Raw genomic sequence first — 22,309 nt, 5'->3', positions numbered from 1 at the left:
ATTTTTTTATTTATATTTACTTTTTTTTAGATGATGACATTCATTCCCACAAAATTTTGAGTTCCTATTTTCTCCCCATCTCTTCTCTCCCCTCACCTCATAACACCGTGCCTTCTGATTACCCCTTCCCTCAATGTGCCCTCCCCTTCTGTCACACCCCACCCTTTCCTTATCCCCATCTTCTCTCTTTTCTTGTAGTGCAAGATAGATTTCTATATCCCATTACCTGCATTTCTTATTCCCAATTATATGCAATAATAATTCCCAACATTGTTTGAGAATTCCAACTTCTTTGAATTTCAACTTCTCTTCCTTTCTCCCTCCCCACCCATCCCCACTGAGAAAGCAAGCAATTCAATACAGGTTATATATGTGTTATTTTCCAAAAGACTTCCATAATAGTCATGTTGTGTAAGACTAACTATATTTCCCTCCATCCTACCCCATTCCCCCTTTATTCTATTCTCTCATTTGACTTTATCCCTTTCCAAAAGTTTTTACTTCTAGTTACTCTCTTGCTCCATTTCCCCTCCCTTCTATCATCTTCCTTACCCCATTTGTCCCCTTCTCCCCTACTTTCCTGTAGTGTAAGATAGATTTTCATACCAAATTTAGTGAGTATGATATTCCCTCCTTAAGCCATATGTGAAGAGAGTTATCTTCACTTTTCCCCTCTCACCTACTCCCTTTTCTCCTCCATTGAAAAAGATTTTTCTTATCTCTTTTATGAGTGATAATGTGCCCCATTCCATTTCTCTCTTTCTCCTCCCAATATATTCCTCTCACACCCCTTTATTGTATGTTTTTTATAGATATCTCCCTTCTTATTCAACCCAACCTGTGCTCTCTGTCTATATGTGTGTGTGTGTGTGTGTGTGTGTGTATAATCCCTCCCTCTATCCAAATACTGAGAAAAGTCTCAAGAGTTACAAATATTATCTTTCTATGTGGAAATATAAACAGTTCAGCTTTAGAAAGTCCTTTATGAATTCTCTTTCCTGTTTACCTTTTCATGATTCTCTTGACTCTTGTGTTTGAAAATCAAATTTTCTCTTCAGTTCTGGTCTTTTCATCAAGAATGCTTGAAAGTCCTCTATATCATTGAATGACAATTTTTTTCCCTTGAAATATTATACTCAGTTTTGCTGTGTAGTTGATTCTTGGCTTTAATTCTAGTTCCTTTGACTTCTGGAATATCGTACTCCAAGCCCTTCAGTTCTTTAATGTAGAAGCTGTCAGATGCTGTGTTATCCTGATTCTAGCTGCTTGCAATATTTTCTCCTTGACCTGGGAACTCTGGAATTTGGCCACAATATTCCTAGGAGTTTCTCTTTTCAGGTCTCTTTCAGGAGGTGATCTATGGATTCTTTCAATATTTATTTTGCCCTCTTCTTCTAGAATATCAGGGCAGTTTTCCTTGATAATTTCATGAAAGATAATGTCTAGGCTCTTTTTTGGATCATGGCTTTCAGGCAGTCCCATAATTTTTAAATTGTCTCTCCTGGATCTATTTTCCAAGTCAGTTGTTTTTCCAATGAGATATTTCACACTGTCTTCTATTTTTTCATTATTTTGGTTTTGTTTTGTAATTTATTGGTTTATCATGTAGGCATTAGCTTCCCTCAGCTCCACTCTCACTTTCAAAGAACTATTTTCTTCAGTGAGCTTTTGAACCTCCTTTTCCATTTGACTGTTTGCTTTTTAAAGCCTTCTCCTCATTGGCTTTTTGGACCTCTTTTTCCAATTGATTTAGTCTATTTTTAAAGGTGTTATTTTCCTCAACATTTTTTGTGTATCCTTTAGCAAGCTATTGACTCACTTTTCAAGCTCTTCCATGGCCTGAGCCCATTGCATATTCATTTTGGAGGTACTGGATGCAGAAGCCTTGACTTCCTCTGACAGTATGCATTGTTCTTCCTCATCCTGAAAGGATGGAAGGAAGTACCTGTTCACCAAGAAAGTAACCTTCTATGATCTTATTTTTTTCCCTTTTGGGCATTTTTCCAGCCAGTTACTTGACTTCTGAATTCTTTGTCAAGCGGATAGTCCTAGTGCTCCTCCTCACCCCATGACCATGCTCAGGGTTGAGATACAGATCAGCTGCTCAATTCCCCCAGGGGCTTTAAACTCAGATGCTCCCACAATGGAAACTGCCGCCCAGCATGGACACTGCCATACCACGCTGCAGCCCCACTACTACTGCTGCCACTACTGCTTGGGGCCCATGCTGGAGGGGACCCTACTCCCATCTTGCCCAGCTGGGAAAGCCCTCTCACTGACCTTTGAAGCTTTCTTTGGCACTTGTGGGTTGAGGGATCTGAGACCCTCCCTGTTGGGGATTCTGCCCTGGAGGCCTATTCTGGTCCTGTTCCTCCCAGTGCCATGGCCAGGGCTGGGCTCAGCTCTGCTTAGCATCCCATGGGATAAATCTTTCCTGTTGGCCTTTGAAGTTACCTTTGGCTGGAAATGTCTTTCATTCTGTCATTCTGTGACTTCTGTTGCACTAGAATTTGTTGAGAGTCGTTTTTTACAGGTATTTTATGGGTTGTGGGGGAAGAGCTATAGTATGTGTGTCTTTCTACTCTTCCATCTTGGCTATGCCCCCCAATTGATTGTTTAGTTGAGGATTCTTAATTTATTCTTTTTTTGAATATTTTTAGTTGCATGACCTAGTCATTGATCTAGTCTTTCTCTATTTTAGTGATATAAGCATTGAACCATATAAATTTTCCCCTAAGTACTGTTCTGACTGTATCCATAAATTTTGGCATGTTATCTCATTGTTGTCCTCTTCTTTAATGAAACTATCAGTTGTTTCTATGATTGGTTCTTTGACTCACTCAGTCTTTAGGATTAGATAGTTTAGTTTCCAATTAATTTTTAACGTCTGTTTCCATGCCCATTTAGCACATATCAATTGCACTGAATTATCATCTGAAAAGGATGCATTTAACATTTCTGGTTGTTTTATGTTTGATTATAAAGTGTTTATGCCCTAATACTTGGTCAAGTTTTGTAAATGTGACATGTACAACTGAGAAAAAGGTATACACCTTTCTATTCCCATTCAAGTAGGTGGCACAGTGTTTGGAACACTGGACCTAGTGTCAGGAAGACTCTTTTTTTGTGAGTACAAATCCAACCTCAGACACTTGCTAGTTGTGTGACCCTGGGCAAGTCACTTAACCCTGTTTGCCGCAGTTCCTCATCTTGCAAAATGATCTGGAGAAGGAAATGGCAAACCACTCTAGTACCTTTGTATTGAAAACCCTAAATGGGTGACGGAGAGTTGAACAGGATTGAAAAATGACCAAAGAGCAATTATCCCCCTACCTTTTTCAAAATTCTATTCATCTCCTTAATTTCTTTCTTGTTTATTTTGTGATTGGATTTATCTAGTTCTGAGAGGGGAGAGTTGAGTTACCCCAGTCATATAATAATTTTTCTCTTAAGAATTTGGATTACTCCAAGTATTTTCACTGGCTTACCTTACCCTTCTAATGTCTTCCTCCTATATTTCCTGGCTCCATGAAAGTCCCAGATGTAAAATGAAAAAAAGCCACCCATCGTAGCTCAGAAGTCTATAGTAAGGAAAAGTACTCTGTAAACCTTAAATTTCTAAATCATATCTTTGGTCACTTCTATCTCATTCCTGAATAGGAGTGCGATTAAGCTGGACAAAGATGTAAAGTACTTGGAAACATAGCAGAAGAAAGGTCTACTTACTTATTTCTTTGAATTAAGAGAAATGTGAGTAATTAACAACACTTCTGGCTTTCCCTTGCCTCTAGTCAAAGCTTTGCTAATAACTGGAGTGATCAGCCCAGAGCTTGTGAACTGCCCTGCCTCCTCCCTTGTAGATATGCTGATCTGTGACTGATAGATGAACTGAACTGTGACTCAGGGACGTATCAAGGTGATGATGGTCTGAGTGACATTCTGCTAAATTTAATTATTTAATTAAATACAAAAGCATCTTGATTTTTTTTTCACCTTCACTTAAGTCTTCATGCTCACTATCTTTAGCAGGAAACTTTGACTTTTCTGGCAGCATTCCCAAGCATTTCTATTTCAATTCAGTAAACATTTAGTATTGGCAACCAAATTGCTACTTGCTTTCTATTTTGCTGTCATGAAGTTTTATCTTCTGGAACAGAAGAATATTGGGTCTCATTTAGAGTGCTTACATTCTACTGTCTTCTCTTCTTGTCAAATGTCAAAATTTTAAGGATGTTGAAGACACTGATATTGAAGGTTATTGGAGACATGTCTTAATTTATAATTGCAAGCATAAATGGAAATTCTGTTTTTTTAGTTCCTTTCTTTGGCATCAAATCTTTAAGATTTCTTCATTGACTCTTCTGGAAGGAGGAGTGAACCTGGAGTTCACTGTAATACAATGAAGATGACAGACTCCTGGGTGGCAGATCAGTGGGATTAAGGCAGCAAAAACTGGGCTTTATTCATTTTCATGCATGTAACCAACTCAAAATGGTATACAGATTGATAAATACAATATTGAAAGATGACTCAGTAGTAGTAACTATTTTAAGATTGCTTGTAGATTATAAATAACTATAAGAACTAATAAGTAACTGAAAGAGTTAATTTACCAAATTTTATCTATGAATTGGCTGTTTGAAACTAACAACAAGAAAACCATTTCATGACTGGTAGTCACATTTCTAGCTAGCCTACAAAACCCTTGTTTGAACCACAGCATAGCTGAAATGATGTACATTAATGAAACATAAAAGAGCAGACAATATTATTGCAATACCAAATATTGAAAGTAAAAAGCTTATAAAATCATAAAAGGGGGGGTGTGAGGAAGGTTACAATTGTTTCTATGGGAAACGAGAAGGGGAAAATAATGAATGGTGTGCTTCTTTTCTAGTCCCCAACATGTCAATCTCTAGGCAATTTCCAGCTTGCATGTCGCTCCAAGGAGCTAGTTAGGTGGAAGAACTGAAATTAGAAAATACCCTCCCAAGCCTTCCTTTCCCTAATCTAGTAGATTCTCTGAATGGCACATACCTTTCTAAACCCCCTTTCTTCCTTACCTCTTTACCTCCCAAACCCATTCCGGAAAAAATGGCCCACCAGGTAAAGGGTTAATTAATAATAGCTTGTATAACAGATGCAAGTTAGATAGTGTGCCACTGAGGACATGATAGACATTTATAGTAATTAAGGAAATATAAGAAAATGATCCAGCAGAAGCATCTTTCTGAGACAAGTTCTCATTACACTTAGTGCATAGCAAGAAGTGATTCTTCCTGAATGTGTTGTTGATGAGAGCCACTTCTCTTTCTTCTGATCCTCTAGGAGCTGGAGTCTGCTGATGGAGTGAGCAGTGAGATCCTTTCAGGCAGAGGTGGCATCATTTTTTATTTTAAAACTTCAATTATTTTTCCAGCTGTTGTGATGAGGGAAGGTACACGGGAAGATTAGCAATAAAATGAAAGGAAGGAATGGGGTAACATAAAGGTGACAAAAACATATGGAAAATGAATTAAGGTAATTTAAAAGCACAGGACTTTTGTCCAGATGTTGAAAAAATGGGTCTTATGTAACAATTTGAAACTTTGCACGAACTAATTTACATATTTGAATCAGATACGATGAATCAGAGCTTCACTTATAAATGTTTGTGATTATAATTTGATCTATTTGGGAAGAGTTATATGTGACTAGCATCTTAATGAACAACCGGTTCTTTAGTTTTACTTTTGTAGCTTCCAGCCATCCTTTAACTCATATCAACAAAGTCAGCCTCAACCCAGATCATTTTCATTTGACTTAGGAGAAGGGGCTAAAATCTATTCAGGAGACTGGGGCAAGGCTTACATAGCTGTGTCTTGGATTTGCACAATGCTCTTTGACAGATTATCCAGCCCAACCCAGATCTTGTGAAGTGATGCTGTCCAAGACAGGTATGTGATGGGGCCCATCAAGTTTTACACAATCTCTCACTCATGAGGATGACAAATCTTTCTGGTACAGTATGTAGAGCTCAGATCAAGCATACCCTCCATTATCCCTTCTTCTCAGGAGGAGCTCTTTCTCTGCATAGGATTTCACTTTCTGTGGTTGAACTAAACTTACTTCAAAGTAAAATTTGAAAATTAATTTGTGCTGTTATTCATTTCTACAACTCTTTGAACTCTGGATGGCTCCAATATGGAATCAAGTCACTCTATTCTTGGCAAACCAAGGAGTAAGGACATCCATCAGACTTGAGGTATTTGATTGGGATAATGATATTGAGTGATAAAGAAATAGTCTTACCGTTCTGCTGTGGCTATTCGTAGTAGATAGCACATAGGTATCTGTTTCACTTCGTGCCTTAATTCTCTTAAAGCATTTTTTATATTCCTCTTGGACCTGAAGATTCAGGAGATCAGAGAAGTGAGTTTTGGTATAGAGGATCACTCTAGCAGCCACATCACTGAAATGGAGGTAGGTATGTGGGGGGGGGGGGGGGGAGTTGTGTGCATGCTGGTGTCTACTTTTTCATTAATATTCTATATGACTTTGATAAGATTGATTAGGGTTTAGAAGGATTTTGAAGGAACCTTCAAAATCATTCAGTCTGATGAATTCATTTTATTCCTAAAGAAACTAAAGCCTAAGGACATGATATGACTTCCTCCAGGGTTACACAGATAGTAAGAAGAGCTGGGGTTCAATATCAGGTCCTGTCACTCCAAGTTCAGTACTTTCGATTTTTCTTATTTGGAAAATTGAATTAAAGCCACCAACCCACTGGCCTTTCAGGGGGAGTCACTTCCATCCTGCTGATGGCATCACAGAATGCTTCTCATTTTAAAAATGTAAACACTATTGCTTCATGGCCAGAGGGCTTTCAAAAATGTCACCTGTCTTACAGATCTCATAGGGGCTTATGAGAATAACTGAGATTATAGATGCAAAGATACTTTGAAAAGTAAACCTGGAATGGAAGTGCAAAGGAGTCATAACTGTTTAATATTATTACTTTGCTGGTGTATCTGATGAAAGTTAGCACGGTTTAATGAGCCGCTGAGTGGTACAGGGGCTAGAGTGCTGAACCTGGCTGAGCTCAAATATGGAGCTGTGTCTTCTGCAAGTCACTTAACTCTGCCTCAGTTTCCTCATCTGTAAAATGACTTGGAGAAAGAAATGGCAAACCACTCCAGTGTTTTTGCTGAGAAAATCTCAAAAGGGGTCATAAAGAGTCAGATATGACTGAAAAAAATTACTAAGGAATAATAAAAAAAAGCTTGATATGAAGTAGATCAAGGTTCAGGTTTTTTCTCTTACAGAATCTAGTTGTGTCACTTAGCCACTCAGTGCTCTAGGCTGCTATGATTCTAAGTCATAAGGAAGTTGCTGATCTATATTGATGAAGAGAATTTCCCTTCTAAGGGGTTCGCCATGCTTATGAATTCACAGATGAGCAATTCCTCTCAGAAAAAAAAATGTTATAGAATATTAACTGCTGGTAGTCTAAAAGTCAGATCTGTTTTCAGCGTTCATTTATCTCAGCTTTTTCTACCATAAAGTCCATATAATAGGAGTTTTGTAAAGGTCTGGACAGATGAAACAGTTCCACACATTTTGTGCAGGCTTTGTTACTTGCTGGGAATTCTCCTGTGTGCCCCTTATTGGGAGGAATTAGAAAATTAGGCAGTTGGGCAACTGGACCCCAGGGAGGGTCAAAACTCTACGAGCAATCTGTTGCTGGATTTTTACAGGTAGATGGAAAGAAATATACAAGATGAGTTGGCATGATTAGGGTACAGCCACAACTTTTGCTAGAAGCATCTTATTATCCCAGGCAACCTCTCCTTGTTCCCACTGACAGTTTGATAAAGAACATTAGATAACTATATCTCATATTAAATGTTTGCCTATGTTTAACAAAAACATTGTTAAATATTTTCCTATGTTTCCTTTTTGGGAGGCAAGGAGGCACTAGTGTTGTAATCAGGAAAACAGTGAAAGTTTCAAGAGAGATAAGAAAAATGAGCCCAACAGGTTACTGCCTGTTCTAGCAAGAACTCTTTTTCCATCCAGAAAATGAGTCGAGAATTACAACAGAACCTTTATTGCCTTTAAGTGATAAGAAACTGGAAGATTGAGAACGAGGGTAGTCCTTGGTCAGAGGGAGCACTTCTTCTGAAGATAATATTTGAGGAAATACAATGCGTCAAGAAAGAAATAGATGGTATATAGCCATCAAACGGTAGCAAAGGGATGGAAGTTACAAAGAGTCACATTGGGCCTTGAAATAAGGAAACACTTCTTAAAAATTAGAGCTATTCAGATGTGAAATGGGCCATCTCAATGAGTGGCAGCAGATTCTAGGAACCTGTAATTCTAGGAAATGGGACTTGTCATGTGAGCTGGTAAGAAGATGAAAGCCTCCTATTACCTGGCGGCTGAGGATACAGTGTACTAGGAAGATGTAGACGCCCTGCAGAGAGTTGATGATGGTGAAGGTGTAGGCAATAACTGACTGGGCTGGTTTAGGTATAGAATCAATAATGAAGAAGCCAACACTCCAGGAGCACCCCAGGATGAAGAGCTGAGCTAGGGCTTTAATTGTTAGGGTCCTATGAAAACCAAGAGATAGAGATGAGATTCATGAAACATGAGATTTATGTTTCTTCTTACACCCAACTCAACACCTCCTATGCCCGTTTGGTTGGTGTCCTTTCTTCTCAAAGAGGACTAAAATGACATCACGGTATTGTGAACCAAGGTACAATGTGTCCAACCTGGTCAGATGGACCTATGGGATCTTAGAAGACTTTATCACAGATCAGGCACAAATGGTCCATATTATATTATCAAATTATATAATTTTTATCAAAAGCACTAAGTTTAGTGTCTGGAACATAGTAGGTCCTGCATAAATGGTTTTGACCCACTTCTTTCCCCTTTCTCCCATTCCTGAGGATTATTTTCAGCTACCCTTCTTCAAGGTTGCCTCTGCAGGTATAAATAACCTGAACTTTGCATATGTTCAAATAATACCACTATGGAAGGGACAATGATATACACAGAGCTGAAAGTTCTGACAGTTAACTTAAAGAGTAGCACATTGAATGGATATTTTAAATTGTTATTGTATAATAGCTAGCACTACCTGTCCTTGTACAATAGGTTAAGTTCCTTTAAAAAGCAGCATATGAAACTATTGGCTTCCATTATGTACAGTTATTTTTAAAAGACATATATCTTGTTCTCTGTATATTGAAATGTTTGTATTTTAGTGATTGTGAAGTTCATGATAAAAAAAGAAATTTTAATTTTAAAAAGATTTTTCCATAAGTCATATGAGAGAAATTATTAATAAATGAATCACTTTTTCCAACAAAATTTCCCAGATGAAAGTGACATAGTGGCCACCTAGTACTACTTGTACTGGAGCAAGAATTAAGTCCCTCATGGGGTAAAATAAATCTCCCAGGATGGGAAACTCATTACTTTGTGAGGCAGCCCATTGCCCTTTTCACATTGTTTCACATACAGTGTTGATTGATTTGCCTCTGGCAGTATTGTCTTTCCTTCAAGGACTTAATGATAATTCTAAATCTATCAGAACGCAAAAGGGGAGTTAGTTGTTGGGAGAGTCCACTTGGTTTAGTGGACAAACAACTGGACTTGGAATCAAGAGGCCTGAGTACAATTCCTATCCTTGCTACATATATAGCTAGGTGACCTTGGACACGTCTTTTATTCTCCTTAAAATTGGATGATAATGCCTACTGCAGTATACCTTGAAGGACAATAGTGAGAAAAATTCTTTATTAACTCTAAAGTACCTTAAGAGTGGGAGCTATCCTCTTCCTCCTCATCATCATTATTACCCAATAGAAAAATATTGTTGAGGTGTTGAATCAGCTCAGCCCAGAGTGTTCACAGAACTTCAGCATTGTAAGGGACCTTGGAGACCAGACTTGTGAAATATTGCCCTCTATAAGCTACCCTTCCAATGGCCCCCCACTTTTGCTTTAAGATTCCCACAGTTCCCTGGACTTCTCTGGCAAGGAAGGGGTTGACCAGCTTACCTTGTGTTTTGAATGGTGGACACTTCTTTGTTGAGTGATGAAATTCTGTCTCTCAGAATCCACAGGACTGTCAGATAAAAGGACAAGTTGATCTGTAGGAACAGTAAGAAACGTTGACTTTGAACCAAACTCTGGGGTCAACATGGTTGTAACTATCTAACCAGTGGACCTAGGAACTGGTTCCCCAGCATTGTTGTTTAGCTGTTTCAGTCATGTCAAACTCTTCCTGACCCCATCTGGGGTTTTCTTGGCAAAGATACTGCAGTGGTTTGCCATTTCTTTCTCCAGCTCATCTTACAGATGAAGAAACTGAAGCAACCAAAGTGAAGTGACATGCCCAGGGTCAAACAGCTTATAAATGTCTTTGGCCAGATTTGATCTCAGATGCTTCTGAATCTAGCACTCTAATCCCTGTACCACCTTGCTCTAATCCCCCCTGCTCCGTATTGTGAGATAATGTTCAGAAAGGCATAGGACACACAGATTTGATGAAAATGGTCAACGGTGCTCTACTGAGGTAAGAGAAAACCACAGAGATATGAGAAGATTGCATCTGAACAGGGCAAATCCTAGGATGCAGGAAGGAAATGTTGGAGGAAACCTTGACTTCAAAAGAAGAAAGTTATACATTGATATTTACTGCAGGTTTCAAAGTTTGCAAAGACTTTATAAGTGATATCTTATGAATCATCACAATAGTTCTGTGATGTAGGTTCTACAGGTATTAATATCTCCTTTTAATAGAGTAAGAAATTGAGGCAAAAAGATAAAAAATGACTTGCTCATGGTTGCACAGCTAGTCAATGTTGGAAGAAAGGTTTGAAACTTGGCCCTTCTGATTTCAAGTGCAGATATTGATCCAAGAGTGGCTGCCTCTTTCTCTACATTGTTGGACCTTTTGATTAAGATCCACACCAAAAATGGATATAACAACTTCACCCTTCTGTTGAATGATTGCTTCTGTTTACAATTTTTACATAGGATCATAGATTTCTGGGTAGAAGACATCTAATACAATGTTCTTATTTTATAAATGAAGAAAAGCAAAATTGGTTTATTATTATCTCTATGCAGATAATCCCCAGGTTTGATTTTCCCATCCAGTCCTATACTCACTCCTGCCTTCCAGTCCCATGGAAGCAACTCATTTCCAACTGAATCCATCAGAAGCCCAATTTGTTATTATTGTCCTCACACTTCTTTTCTGAACCTCCCTGTCCTTGTTTAGGGGACCACCACTTTCCTAGTTACCCAGGCTTACAACCTCGGTGTCATCTTAAGAACACTCATTCAGACCAACTCCAAATATCCACTCTGTTTTCAAGTATTTATTTTTTTGCCCATGTACACATAGTTCTCCTTGACCTCAATGTAGCAAGACCATTTTGGTCATCTTTGAGAAGGAAGGACCACAACAAATCATCTTCACAACCTTCTCTCCTGGTCCAAAGCCTCATCACTTCTCACCTGAGCTATTCCAATAATGCTCTCCCTGCCTCCTTTCTCCCTGCTCCAATGCATCACCACTCAGCTGCCAAAGATCTTCCTAAAGCTCAGACATGACTATGTCACCCTGCTTTCAATAACTTGTCGCTTCCTATTGCCTCTGTGTTCAAATATAAAATCCTCTCTTTCAATGCCCTTCAAAATCCGACCCCTTCCTACTTTTCCAGCATTCACATATCTTGTTGCCTCCATGTAGTCTACTATCCAGTGACCCTGATCTTGTTGTTCTTCATGGGCAACATTACACCTCCTGAACTGCCTTTTAACTGGCTATAGCCCAGACCTGGAATGCTGTCTTTCTTCATCCCAGTCTTCTGACTTACCTGGCTTCCTTGTTGAGATTTACCATTTTAGAAATAGAAACTGAGAAATTTTTAAACACATTAATCCATTTAATAATAATAATAATAAACCCACTACATGTTAGCAAGAATAAATATTTTCTCCTAAAAATCCTATTTTTTCCAAAACAAATTTAATGAGTGCCATTGCTTTATATCTGTCCATCTATCCATCCATCCATCTATCTATCTATCTATCTATCTGTCTGTCTGTCTGTCTGTCTGTCTGTCTGTCTGTCTATCTATCTATCTATCTATTCAGTCATCCAACCATTTATCTATCCATTCATTCATCCATCTATCCATCTATCTATCCTTCTCTCCATCTATCTATCTATCTAACTTGCTACCTTGATATCTTGCTATCATGCTATCTTTACAAATATATACATACATATATACATGCATATTTTGGCAAATCTCTTTAATGCTTTGATGTCTGACTTAATAGCAGGCTTTTGCATTCAATATGCTGTGATTTTTTTGTAGGTGTCTGGTCTCAGATACTTAACAGCTGTGTGAACCTCAGTAAATCACTTAATCTTGTTTGCCTCAGTTTTTCATCTATAAAATGAGCTGCAGAGGGATATGGCAAACTACTCCACTATTTCTGTCAAGAAAACCTCAAATGGGGTCATGAAGAGTAAGAAATGACTGAACACCAAAAAAATTATTTTGAAAATAGTTTTGACTTTGAGAATAAAACTGTTGTGTCCTCCTCCCTCCCCCCATCCAGGGATATATGGATCATTCTTTGATAACCATTGGACTCAGCTCAATCCCTTCTGTAAGAGACCTTTCCTAGCTCCATCTGTTTCTTCCATACACACCCAGGGCCTAGTGGCTTTTCCTTGAGATTACCTCCCATTTATCCTGTATATTTCGTATATGAACAAAATTGATTGCATGTTGTCAGCCCCATTAAAATATGAACTCCTTGTGTTTCTGCCTTTCTGTCCCTAGCACCCAACACCCAGCCTGGCACATATTAAACATTGGTAGATATTTACTGATTAACTAAGTCACTTATCCAGTGTAATCTAGGCAGTAAGTAGCAGAATCCAGATTTGAAGCCCCAGGCCTATGGTATCAAATTCAGCACTATTGTCACTGTCTGCGAATGTCTTGATTTTCGGCTCCTTTTGACTGAAACAGAAAATAAAAAGTTATTTTTTGACTCACCAAGCTGATGGAACACACGGGTCCTAGGAAACTCCAGATAAATCCATTTTCTACCTTCAGCCAGCAACTGGAAAGAGAATATAGCAACCCCTGTAAAAGAGCATCTGTGTACTGGACTATTCAGCCTAGCTTTGGGAATTTGGGCATCCAAGTCAGAATCTGCTTCCAATGGAATCTTTATAGCCCCAGAGAGTCACCTAGGGCCTGGCACATAGGAGGTGCTTTATACACACTTGTTGAATTGAATTGAATTAATAATAGCTCACATTTCTGCAGCCTTTTAAGGCTTGCCAAGTCCTTTGTGCCCAATGACTCTGAGTTAAACAGTAGAAGTGCTACTTCTAAGATAAGAAAACTGAAGCTCTGAGAGGTTATAGGACAGTAGATTTAGAGCTAGAAAGAACCTCAGAAGCAGTCTAATCCACCTTCCTCATTTTAGGTAGAATCAACAGAATTTGGTGACTGATTGGATTTGTGGAGTGAGAGTGTGGAGTCAAGGATGGAGCCTAGATTGCAAGCCTGGGAGACTGAAAAGATTGTGGTACCCTTCACAGGGTACCATGCTTCACTCTCCATAAAGTAGAGGAAACAGGCTTAGCTTTTCCAAGGGAATCCATGGAACACTTTACATTTTGCAAAGCATGATGGCCAATGAAATCCAATTTCCAATGTTATTTACTTCCATAAGCTTCCATAATAAGTAAATGATAGTTTAACTGACTACTGTTATGACAAGAGCCTCTGTACACCTATGCATGATGACTCTGCTTTCTCTTTGCCTCCCAGGTATTCTTAAAATTGCTTCTAGAATAATATTTCTTACACAGTTGATCTTCCTTACTCAAAAACATTGTGACTTTTTGCTTAAGAATCATGGTCAGGTTCCTCTGCTTGGAGCTGAAGATCTTCTAGAATCTAATGTCACCCTATTCTTCCAGTCTTCCCTTTTCCCTCTTCGTGTGATCTGATAAACTGGATAACTCTCTGGCCCCCCAAGGACTCCTGTCCTTCACTCTCCTGCTGCAGAGACCTTTGCTCAGGCTGTTTCCTATGACCAGGGTACCCTCCTGGTCTATTTTGCTATTGAATTTCAAGTCTCTCTCCTCCATGAAACCTGATGCTTCTTCCTGTTCTTTCTTCAATAACTTAACAAGGCACTTGTCTTGCTCCTCTCTGATATAGTTATCATTTGACACTGTATGTTATTAGCTTCCTGTATCTGTACCTTATTCCTACCCTTAATGGAGTGGGAACCCCAGGAGAGCTGGCATTGTGTCTTAGCTAAGCACCTGTCTCCACTGGCATTAAGCACATTCTTCTGAACTCAGTGTTCCATACATGCAGAATAAATATTTGTTGGCTGAAATGTTTGTTGAATAACTCTCTCAGCAACACTCATTTCAACAGGGAATTATCTGTTTTATGACTTATGTCTCTTCTTTCCATCATCATGTCGATAATTAGTGATTATTATTTTGACTAGACCAATGGTACTGAGTGAAGATGGAAAAACCTGGGGGTGACATCACAAGCCAACAGAAAGGGCACAAAAACATTCTTTCAGTTTTGTGTACAATCTGCTTCTGGATGGACAAAAAGGAAATGAGGAAAATAGATGAATAACAAAGTACAAAGTCCTTGATGGCAGGGATTATTTCATTTGTAGCTGGGTTCCTAAGCACAGGGGGCACAGGGCCGAAAAATGAAACACTCTCTGCTTTCAAGGAGCTTATTTCTTCTGGAGGGGGCAAAAATATATACACGATAATTAAATACAAAATGCATAAAAAGAAATACAAATCATTGGGGGAGGTCACTAATATACGGGGACTCCTATGGAAAGGGGCACTTGATCTAAGCCTGGGAGACTAGAGATTCCAAGAGCTCAAGGGAAGGAAGGAGAAGGATTTCAGATGTGAATTATTGGGGAATAATAATTGTTACAGCCTGTAAGCTACCTAATAACAAGGACTTATCATGTTCCATCCTTGTTTGTTCAGTCCCGTGGGCAACACTGTGCAAATTATCGGTTGTAGATACTGGAAATGAATACTTTGAATTGGGACTTGCTTGTTTATCAGTTCCTGAATCTTACTCCTCTGACTTAAAGATATTTATAACTACAGGGATGTTAGTAGACAGAAGTTATTTTACTATGATGTTTAGTACTAAAGGGAAATCTTTTTTATCAGGGAAAATTTGCTAAAACATTTCTCCCAGAAACTTGTGTGTGGGTTACATAGGTTGGCAAAGTCACTTGACATGGACTTTGATGGGAATAAGCATTGGGTTGAAATGACTGTGGAGTTAGTCTTGAGTTACTCAAATACAGCTTCACTGGAGTAGCAACTTGAATTGTGAGAAAATAAATTAGGAAATGAATGAAAAAGGATTTAACTGAAGAACACTAGTCGCGTGGGCAGATTAATACAGCAACACACAGAGTGTGCCTCACTCACTAGTCATCTGTCCCGTAGTGTTGGGGGTTAATTCCAGCAGACACAACCACGATCACAGCGGGGATCCCATAGCCAAAAGGGCACATGAATCTCTTCTTGAACTGTCTTGCGCTTGTGTAATTCACAACCTTGAGGTTCCTCACAGTGAGGAAAAGGTGCAGCCCTTCCAGTAACATCCAGGTGAAGGCAGCCAGGTATAGGTAATGCAACCCTCCAGCAATGATGGAGCACACGATCTGAAAGAAACAGACCAGACAGAGAAGTTAGTGAGCAAATGGAAAGAAATGCCCACAATTCACCAGGGTGGAGGGAGGAAAATGCCACTCTACTTCCTTCCTAGTTCTTTTGATATAAAGTTATAGAGTCCTAAGAGACTCTAAGAATTCCCTTTCTGAAGCAGTATGGTGGAGTAAATTTTGGACCTGGTGTCAGGAAAATCTGGGTCCTACCTCCTACCCTTGCTATTTGTTTGACCTTGGACAAATCACTTAAACTCTAGGGGCCTCAGTTTCCTCATCTGCAAAATGAAATCAATAGACTAGATGGCTTCAGAGAGGTCTACTCTATCGTCCTACTTTTCTCATCCATGGAGTGAGAATGGTGTTTGTCATCTCTACCTTACATAGTAATCTCAGGGCACAAATGATGACCTGTGTAAATACTTCACAAACCTTTGTGGGAGAAATACAGGAACTGCAATATTTTCATTGACTAATAATGTAGGAACCACTCCCACCCCAACCATCTGATGGCCTAATTATAAAAAATTCCTACCTGCTATTGAGGAAGAAACAAAGTACAATAAATGACAGCAGTATGCAATAAAAAGAAGATGGTCTGTTAACCTGAAGAAGTAACTTCTTGTCCTTAGATGAGGTCCTTGTACAGTCCGGTCTAAATGGGTACCTCAGTCCTGCAAGTTTGTCTGAAGGGAGTGCTTTCATGAATATAAAAGTATCAGTCACCTCCCCTTATCTCCTGCCTCTGAACAGGGAATGTCCTTTCCTTCTGATAGCAAGCCATGCTAGCTGCATAGCAAATATTCCCCCAGAAATGCCTCCTCCTTCTTTCTTTTAATAATTCTCTTTCCCCTATGCCTCCTTCTCCTGTAGAAAATGCTACTTACTTATCCTAAGTTGTCACAATCCTGCTGATGGGCTATGTACTCTAAATAGGCCTGAAAATTTCTCAAAACTAAATGTGTAGTTTTCTTAACATGCTAATGTATTTCTTTGCTTCCGGCTTGATCTCCTGTCTCTGACCACGTCCTGGACCCCGCACTGATGGGTGGATATCTCCCATGAGGTCCCAGTTCTCTTAGGACAGAAGTTCTCCAACACCTTAAAGTACTATAGAAGTTTCAGTCATTAGTATCCCCTTGCCTTTAGATGGCACCTCTCGGAATCATCCAAGAAAGATGAGAATTTCCTACATTGTTGTCACAAAATCAAGTAATTTTAGTATTGGAAAAAAGAAATCAATAGCCTTTGAGTTCAGTCCACACGAGAAAAAAATTCTTACTATGGTGTATCCCATAAATGATCGTCTATCCTCTGCTTAATGACTTCCAATGAGAAGAAATTTCCTGGCTCCCAAGGCAGCTCATTCCACTTTTAGATAGCTCTAAGGTAGTATAATAGATAGGGCACTGGGCTTAGAATCAGGAAGAGTCCTCTTCCTGAGTTCAAATCCAGCCTCAAACACTTACTAGCTGTGTCCCTGGACGAGTCATTTAACACTCTTTGCCTCCTTTCCTCATCTGTAAAATAAGGTGAAGAAAGAAAAAGTAAACTATTCTAGTATTGCTGTCAAGAAAACTCCCAAATGGGGGCACAATGAGTCAGACATGACTGAAAACAACTGAACAACAACAACAAATTTTTGAGAAGCTTAGCCTGGCATCAATCCCAAGTTAGCCTCCTTGACACTTCCTTCCATTACTCCTGATTCTATCCTCAGGAACCAAAGAAAGAAGGGCAAATCTATTTGAATGTTGACCCAAGTCCCAACTTTTCTTTTGGCTAGACTAAATAGGCTCTTATTTTCAACCATTCACTTATACCAAAGATTCTTCTTCTCTTCACCATCCTGACCTATCAATATCCTTTTTAAACTATGGTGCCTATAACTGAGCACAATGCTCCAGAGATGAGCCCTGGTCAGGAAAAAGATTATCACCTTGTCTGGCTACCCTATGTCACTGTTGATTGTCACTGAGGTTGAAGCTGACCAAACAATCTCCTTGATCTCTTGTCTTTTTCTTTACTTTTAAAATAAATTTGTATTGATATTTTGTCTTTTTTTACATCACCAAAATTTCTCCCTGTATCCCCTCCTGCTCCCAGAAAGCTATCCTCTATAAGAAATATTCTTAAAGAAGAAAAAAAGACAAAAAGAATAAAGTCAGCAAAACTGACCAATATATCCAAAAAGTCTGAAAATATGTGCAGTGAACCTGTCAATCAATCAACATTTATTAAGCACCTACTATTTGCCAAGCACTGTACTCATTGCTTTAAGATACAAAAGAGACAAAAGATGGCTCTTACCTTGAGGAACTTACAATCTAATGACTTCTATAGAGTCTAATGACTATATAGAGTTTCTATAAAGAGATGGGAGTGGGGGAGAGCTTCTCATATCTCTTCTTCTGAGCCATGTTTGTTTCTATGTTGTTTGTTGTTGTTCAAAATAATTTTGCAACATTTAATTTAGGGTCTTTTGTGTACATGTGATTATTTTTATTTCCATCGTTTTCTTTTTCAAGCTAAAGGATAACCATGTCTCACCTGATTTGTACTTGTAAAGCTGACTCTTTAAGACATTTTATTTATCTCTGTGGAATTAGAACTTATTGAACCCTACCTAATGCTCTTGTCTGCCTGTATCATTTTAGATCCTAACTGTCATCTGTATGTTTGTAATCAATCCCCATCTTGCATCATCACTGCATGTGATAAGCATGCTTGCTGTGCCCAGGGACAAGTGTGTCAAAAAAATTTATAAAGTACCTACTAAGTGCCAGGCGTTGTGCTAAGTCCTGCAAAAACAAAGCAAAATAAAAGGCAGTCCCTGATTTTAAGGAGCTCACATTTTGACATATAAATTCTAAGTTACACATTTGGTGCATATAGAACCTGCCTTTGTAACTCATTTCAGGGATCAACAAACCTACCTCCCCTCTTCTTCACTGATACTTATAAAGTGCAAAAACAGGGGTGTTTGACTTTGATCCCCATGGGGAACTGATGGCTGGGGTCTGGACCTGTGATATCACTGGTATAGGGAATTCCCAGATGAGGAAACTCCTTCTAGCAATGTAGCACTGCCCAGAGCACTAAGAAATTATGTGACTTGCTCAGGATCACATAGCTACTATGTGCCGGAGAGGGGAACTTGAACCCAGATATTCATAGGTATGAGGCCAGTTCGTTCTCTGTACTACAACACACTGGGGAAATCAAGGAATCCAAAGAAATTTCTACAGGGGAATCAAAATCATGATACTGAAGGAAATTATGGTGGATTAGGGTGCAGATGGAAAAAAAAACCTCTTCAAATGTGCACATTAAAGAATCTCTTGAGTTTCCTATTTTTTTCTCTATTCATGGGCAGGACTTCTGGTCTCCCTTTGATGATGGGCAAGTCAAGGAGCACCCTTGCACTTGGCCTGAGGCTCCTACCTTGCCCAGCAGCATGACCTTGAAGTTGCCCTGAACTTTAAGCTGATAACCTCCTGTCCTTGGAAGATGTCTTTTCCCTTGAGTCCTGGTTTCTAATCTCAGTCTGATCACCTCCATTATCCTGGTCCAGGGCACCAGAGGTAGGCGCCCAGCTATGGCTACCTTGGGCCATTTGGCCCCTCTTCTATTCTCTGCTCTAATCCCTGCCCAGAGAGGAGATGGGCCAAGTGAGTCAAAGATAACTAGATAGATAACCCCAGGAGATGTATTTCGATCCATGCAGTGCCAGCACATGGGTGGAGGGAGGATTTACCAAAGCATATGGATAACAGAATAGGAGGAAGCAGGCATCACTGGAGGGAGTGACCATATCCTCAAAACCAAGGTCCCATTGGAATTTGTGAGTATTTAAGGTTTGTAAAGTACTTTACCTCTTTTAGTGCATTGGATTCTCACAATAACCCTGGGAGTCAGGTGAATTTTATTATCTCCCTTTTGCAAATAAAGAAACTGAAACTCAGAAAAGTTAAGTGACTTGCTCATTGTCACACAGTGTCAGAGATAAGTTTGAATCCAGGGAGCCCCGAACTCTGACTTCAGCTGTCTATCCACCGTGTCATGCTGCTTCCCCTCCCCAGGCAAAAATCTGTATCAAATATTATTTATTAAAAAAATGCTTCCTTAACATAATAAAGCTCCAGTGCTTGCCATACAGTCAGTTAATTATCTATTGTCACATCTGTCTTCTCTGTGACCCTTGTACCTTATCAGTAAAATGGATGCATTTGATTTGTATAGGAAAGAATTTAAGGGCTCCTTCTACCTTAGGCTGGGTTTGTTTGATTCCAATGAGGAAGATGAGATTGGCCAGGAAGAGGCAGAGGGAGAGCTGCAGGTGGAGGAAGGTGCTGGTGCCCTTGATGGCTCGGCACAGGAGGAAGGTGAGGGCAGCCAGAAAGAGACACAGCAGGGAGAGGCTCAGCCCCACATAAGTGATCACTGTCAGCACCGGATCTTCCTTTGACCCAGAAAGAGAACAGCCGTCACTATTCAGAACTCATTACCATGTACCAGAAGAATTTAAAGAAACATGCAGTTATGGTGGTTTTCATGGATACTTCTCTGTATCTATGAACATATGTACTTCAATGGTATTTATTTAGCATGTACAGACAGACTTGTAACATCACAGGTTACATTGCCTTTTGGCTGAATCTTTCAGATACCTAGATTTAAATCTAGTTGTGGCTATCACCTAGGTTGTGAGCCTGGGTGATTAGAAGGATGGTGGTAGGAAGCTGGTAAGAGAGGAGTGTTTGGAGAAAAAGACAGTGATTTCAGTTGTGAACTTGTTGAGTTTGAGACATCCATTTCAAGATATAAAGTGATACATATTATCCTCATTTTACAGATGGAGAAAGAGGTTCAAAAAAGCTGTCTCCTCAGAAAACAAGAACCTCCTATGTGCCAGGCATTGTGATAGGTCCTAGAGATACAAAGACAATCCCTGCTCTTGAGAAATTTATATTCCTTAAGGAGAAAAATATGTTCATGTAGTAAATGGGGCTATAATGCAAACCAGAGTCTTAATGACTCCAAGACTAGTGTATATTAGTCTCTATACTAGCTGAACTTTTGCATATGTACTATAATTAAACAACCAATCAGCAGGCTTTTATTGAAGGACTACTATGTGCCAGATTCTGTGTGAAGGAGGCTCCAAAGGGTGCAAAGATAAAAATGAAACTATTCCTCTCCTCAAGGAAGGCATATGCTTTTGTGGGAGACCACATGGACAGCATATATGCATAGAAGTATATGCAACAAAAATAGGAGGTTATTTAGGGGAAGGCACTAGCAGATAGGGGATAGAGGGCAAGGCCTTGTACAGCTTGAACCAAATTAATGATTCTAAGAAGCAGAGGCAATGAGGAGGAGAGCCTCAGGTATGGGAGACAGCCTGTAACATGATGTAAATAGGAGACAGAATGTTATGTGTGAACACTATCAAGGCCAGTTTCATAGGACCATGCAGCATGTAAAACTGAGTGGTGTCTAATAGGACTGGAAAGGTGGGGTAGGAGCTGCATTGCGAATGTCTTTAAATGAAGTTAATTTGATTGAACTTACTTCCAGTTCCACAGATGCTATGAGTACAGCAAAGCTAGAGAGGTGAGTGCAGCTGCATACAGTTTGGCTATCATTGTACCAGGTGGTTTTACAGCCTTGGTTGGACCAGAATGTCTTGTTCCAGTAAACACAAAGAGGCTTTTCTTTCCCACTCCTCATCTGGAAGGAGAAGGACATGAACTGTGGCGTATCAGAACTCAGGAAGCTTAGAAATAGGAATGAAACCATTTACTTTCTACTCACTCTGATGTGCTGAAAAGTGAAGTTGACAGGCATGGACGGGAAGTTGCCTTTCCTGTTTCCAATTGTCCCACTCACTACCTTGGAGTTTAGTTGAAAGTTTACTAGTTCTTCATCGGTAGTAAGCTTTTCCTTGGAAACAAACCTTTCGTTTATGATGGATCCAATGGAAGCATAAGAAATAAGAACAGCCGCAACTATTAGGAAAGAAAAAATGCGACTTATTGAAGAAGAACTTTTGAAAAAAGTCATGTTAAAAAGAGAGATCAAATTTAAGGAGTCCCTGAGTTTTAGAGTTGGAAGAGAATCAGAAACATATAGTCTAATCTCCCCCCAAGGCCTTAAAAGCTTGAATCCCTTCAGCAACCACCAGCAAGTCATCATTTAGCTTCTGCTTAATGTCCTTTAGCGATGGGGAACTCAAAGTCAGTTCTGCAATGTCAGAACATCCAATTTTGGAACATCTGTTATCAGTAGTATTCCCTTCCATTGAATCAAATTCAATATCCTGGTAGCTTCTCTCCCAATAGGTCATATACGTAAAAAATATATTAGAAATTGTGAAAAGAAAGATGTTTGAATTTTGTTGCCAGTTCATATGGTATGACAGCACAGAGTAAGTGCTCAAGAAGTGTATTTTTAAAAGGATCTATTCTTGGTGAACACATAACTTTGGCCATATGTTCCCTTCATGTGAGCCTTAATTA

General features: G+C 39.3%; 1 protein-coding gene across 3 annotated transcripts in view; it reads right to left on the bottom strand.

Moving 5' to 3' along the window:
* Positions 1 to 4,428: 4,428 nt before the first annotated feature.
* The window catches only part of LOC140499970 (adhesion G protein-coupled receptor E3-like), a 70,860-nt gene continuing 52,979 nt past the window's right edge, over positions 4,429 to 22,309 (bottom strand). For 2 of the 3 annotated variants that reach the window (XM_072602063.1, XM_072602064.1), the window contains exons 11-17: positions 21,606 to 21,799; positions 21,363 to 21,521; positions 20,056 to 20,250; positions 15,550 to 15,785; positions 13,091 to 13,157; positions 10,062 to 10,153; positions 7,589 to 8,600 (exon numbers count right to left, since the gene is read on the bottom strand). In XM_072602063.1, the coding sequence (XP_072458164.1) occupies positions 8,291 to 8,600; positions 10,062 to 10,153; positions 13,091 to 13,157; positions 15,550 to 15,785; positions 20,056 to 20,250; positions 21,363 to 21,521; positions 21,606 to 21,799 (1,253 nt within the window). In that variant the 3' untranslated portion in view covers positions 7,589 to 8,290. Of the gene's footprint in view, positions 5,420 to 6,291; positions 6,388 to 7,588; positions 8,601 to 10,061; positions 10,154 to 13,090; positions 13,158 to 15,549; positions 15,786 to 20,055; positions 20,251 to 21,362; positions 21,522 to 21,605; positions 21,800 to 22,309 lie in introns of those variants that run through there. The other variant, XM_072602065.1, reaches the window with a different exon arrangement.

The sequence above is a fragment of the Notamacropus eugenii genome, chromosome 4 (assembly GCF_028372415.1).
Source record: "Notamacropus eugenii isolate mMacEug1 chromosome 4, mMacEug1.pri_v2, whole genome shotgun sequence".
Classification (NCBI taxonomy): domain Eukaryota; kingdom Metazoa; phylum Chordata; class Mammalia; order Diprotodontia; family Macropodidae; genus Notamacropus; species Notamacropus eugenii.
This window is presented reverse-complemented; position numbering and strand designations above follow the sequence as displayed.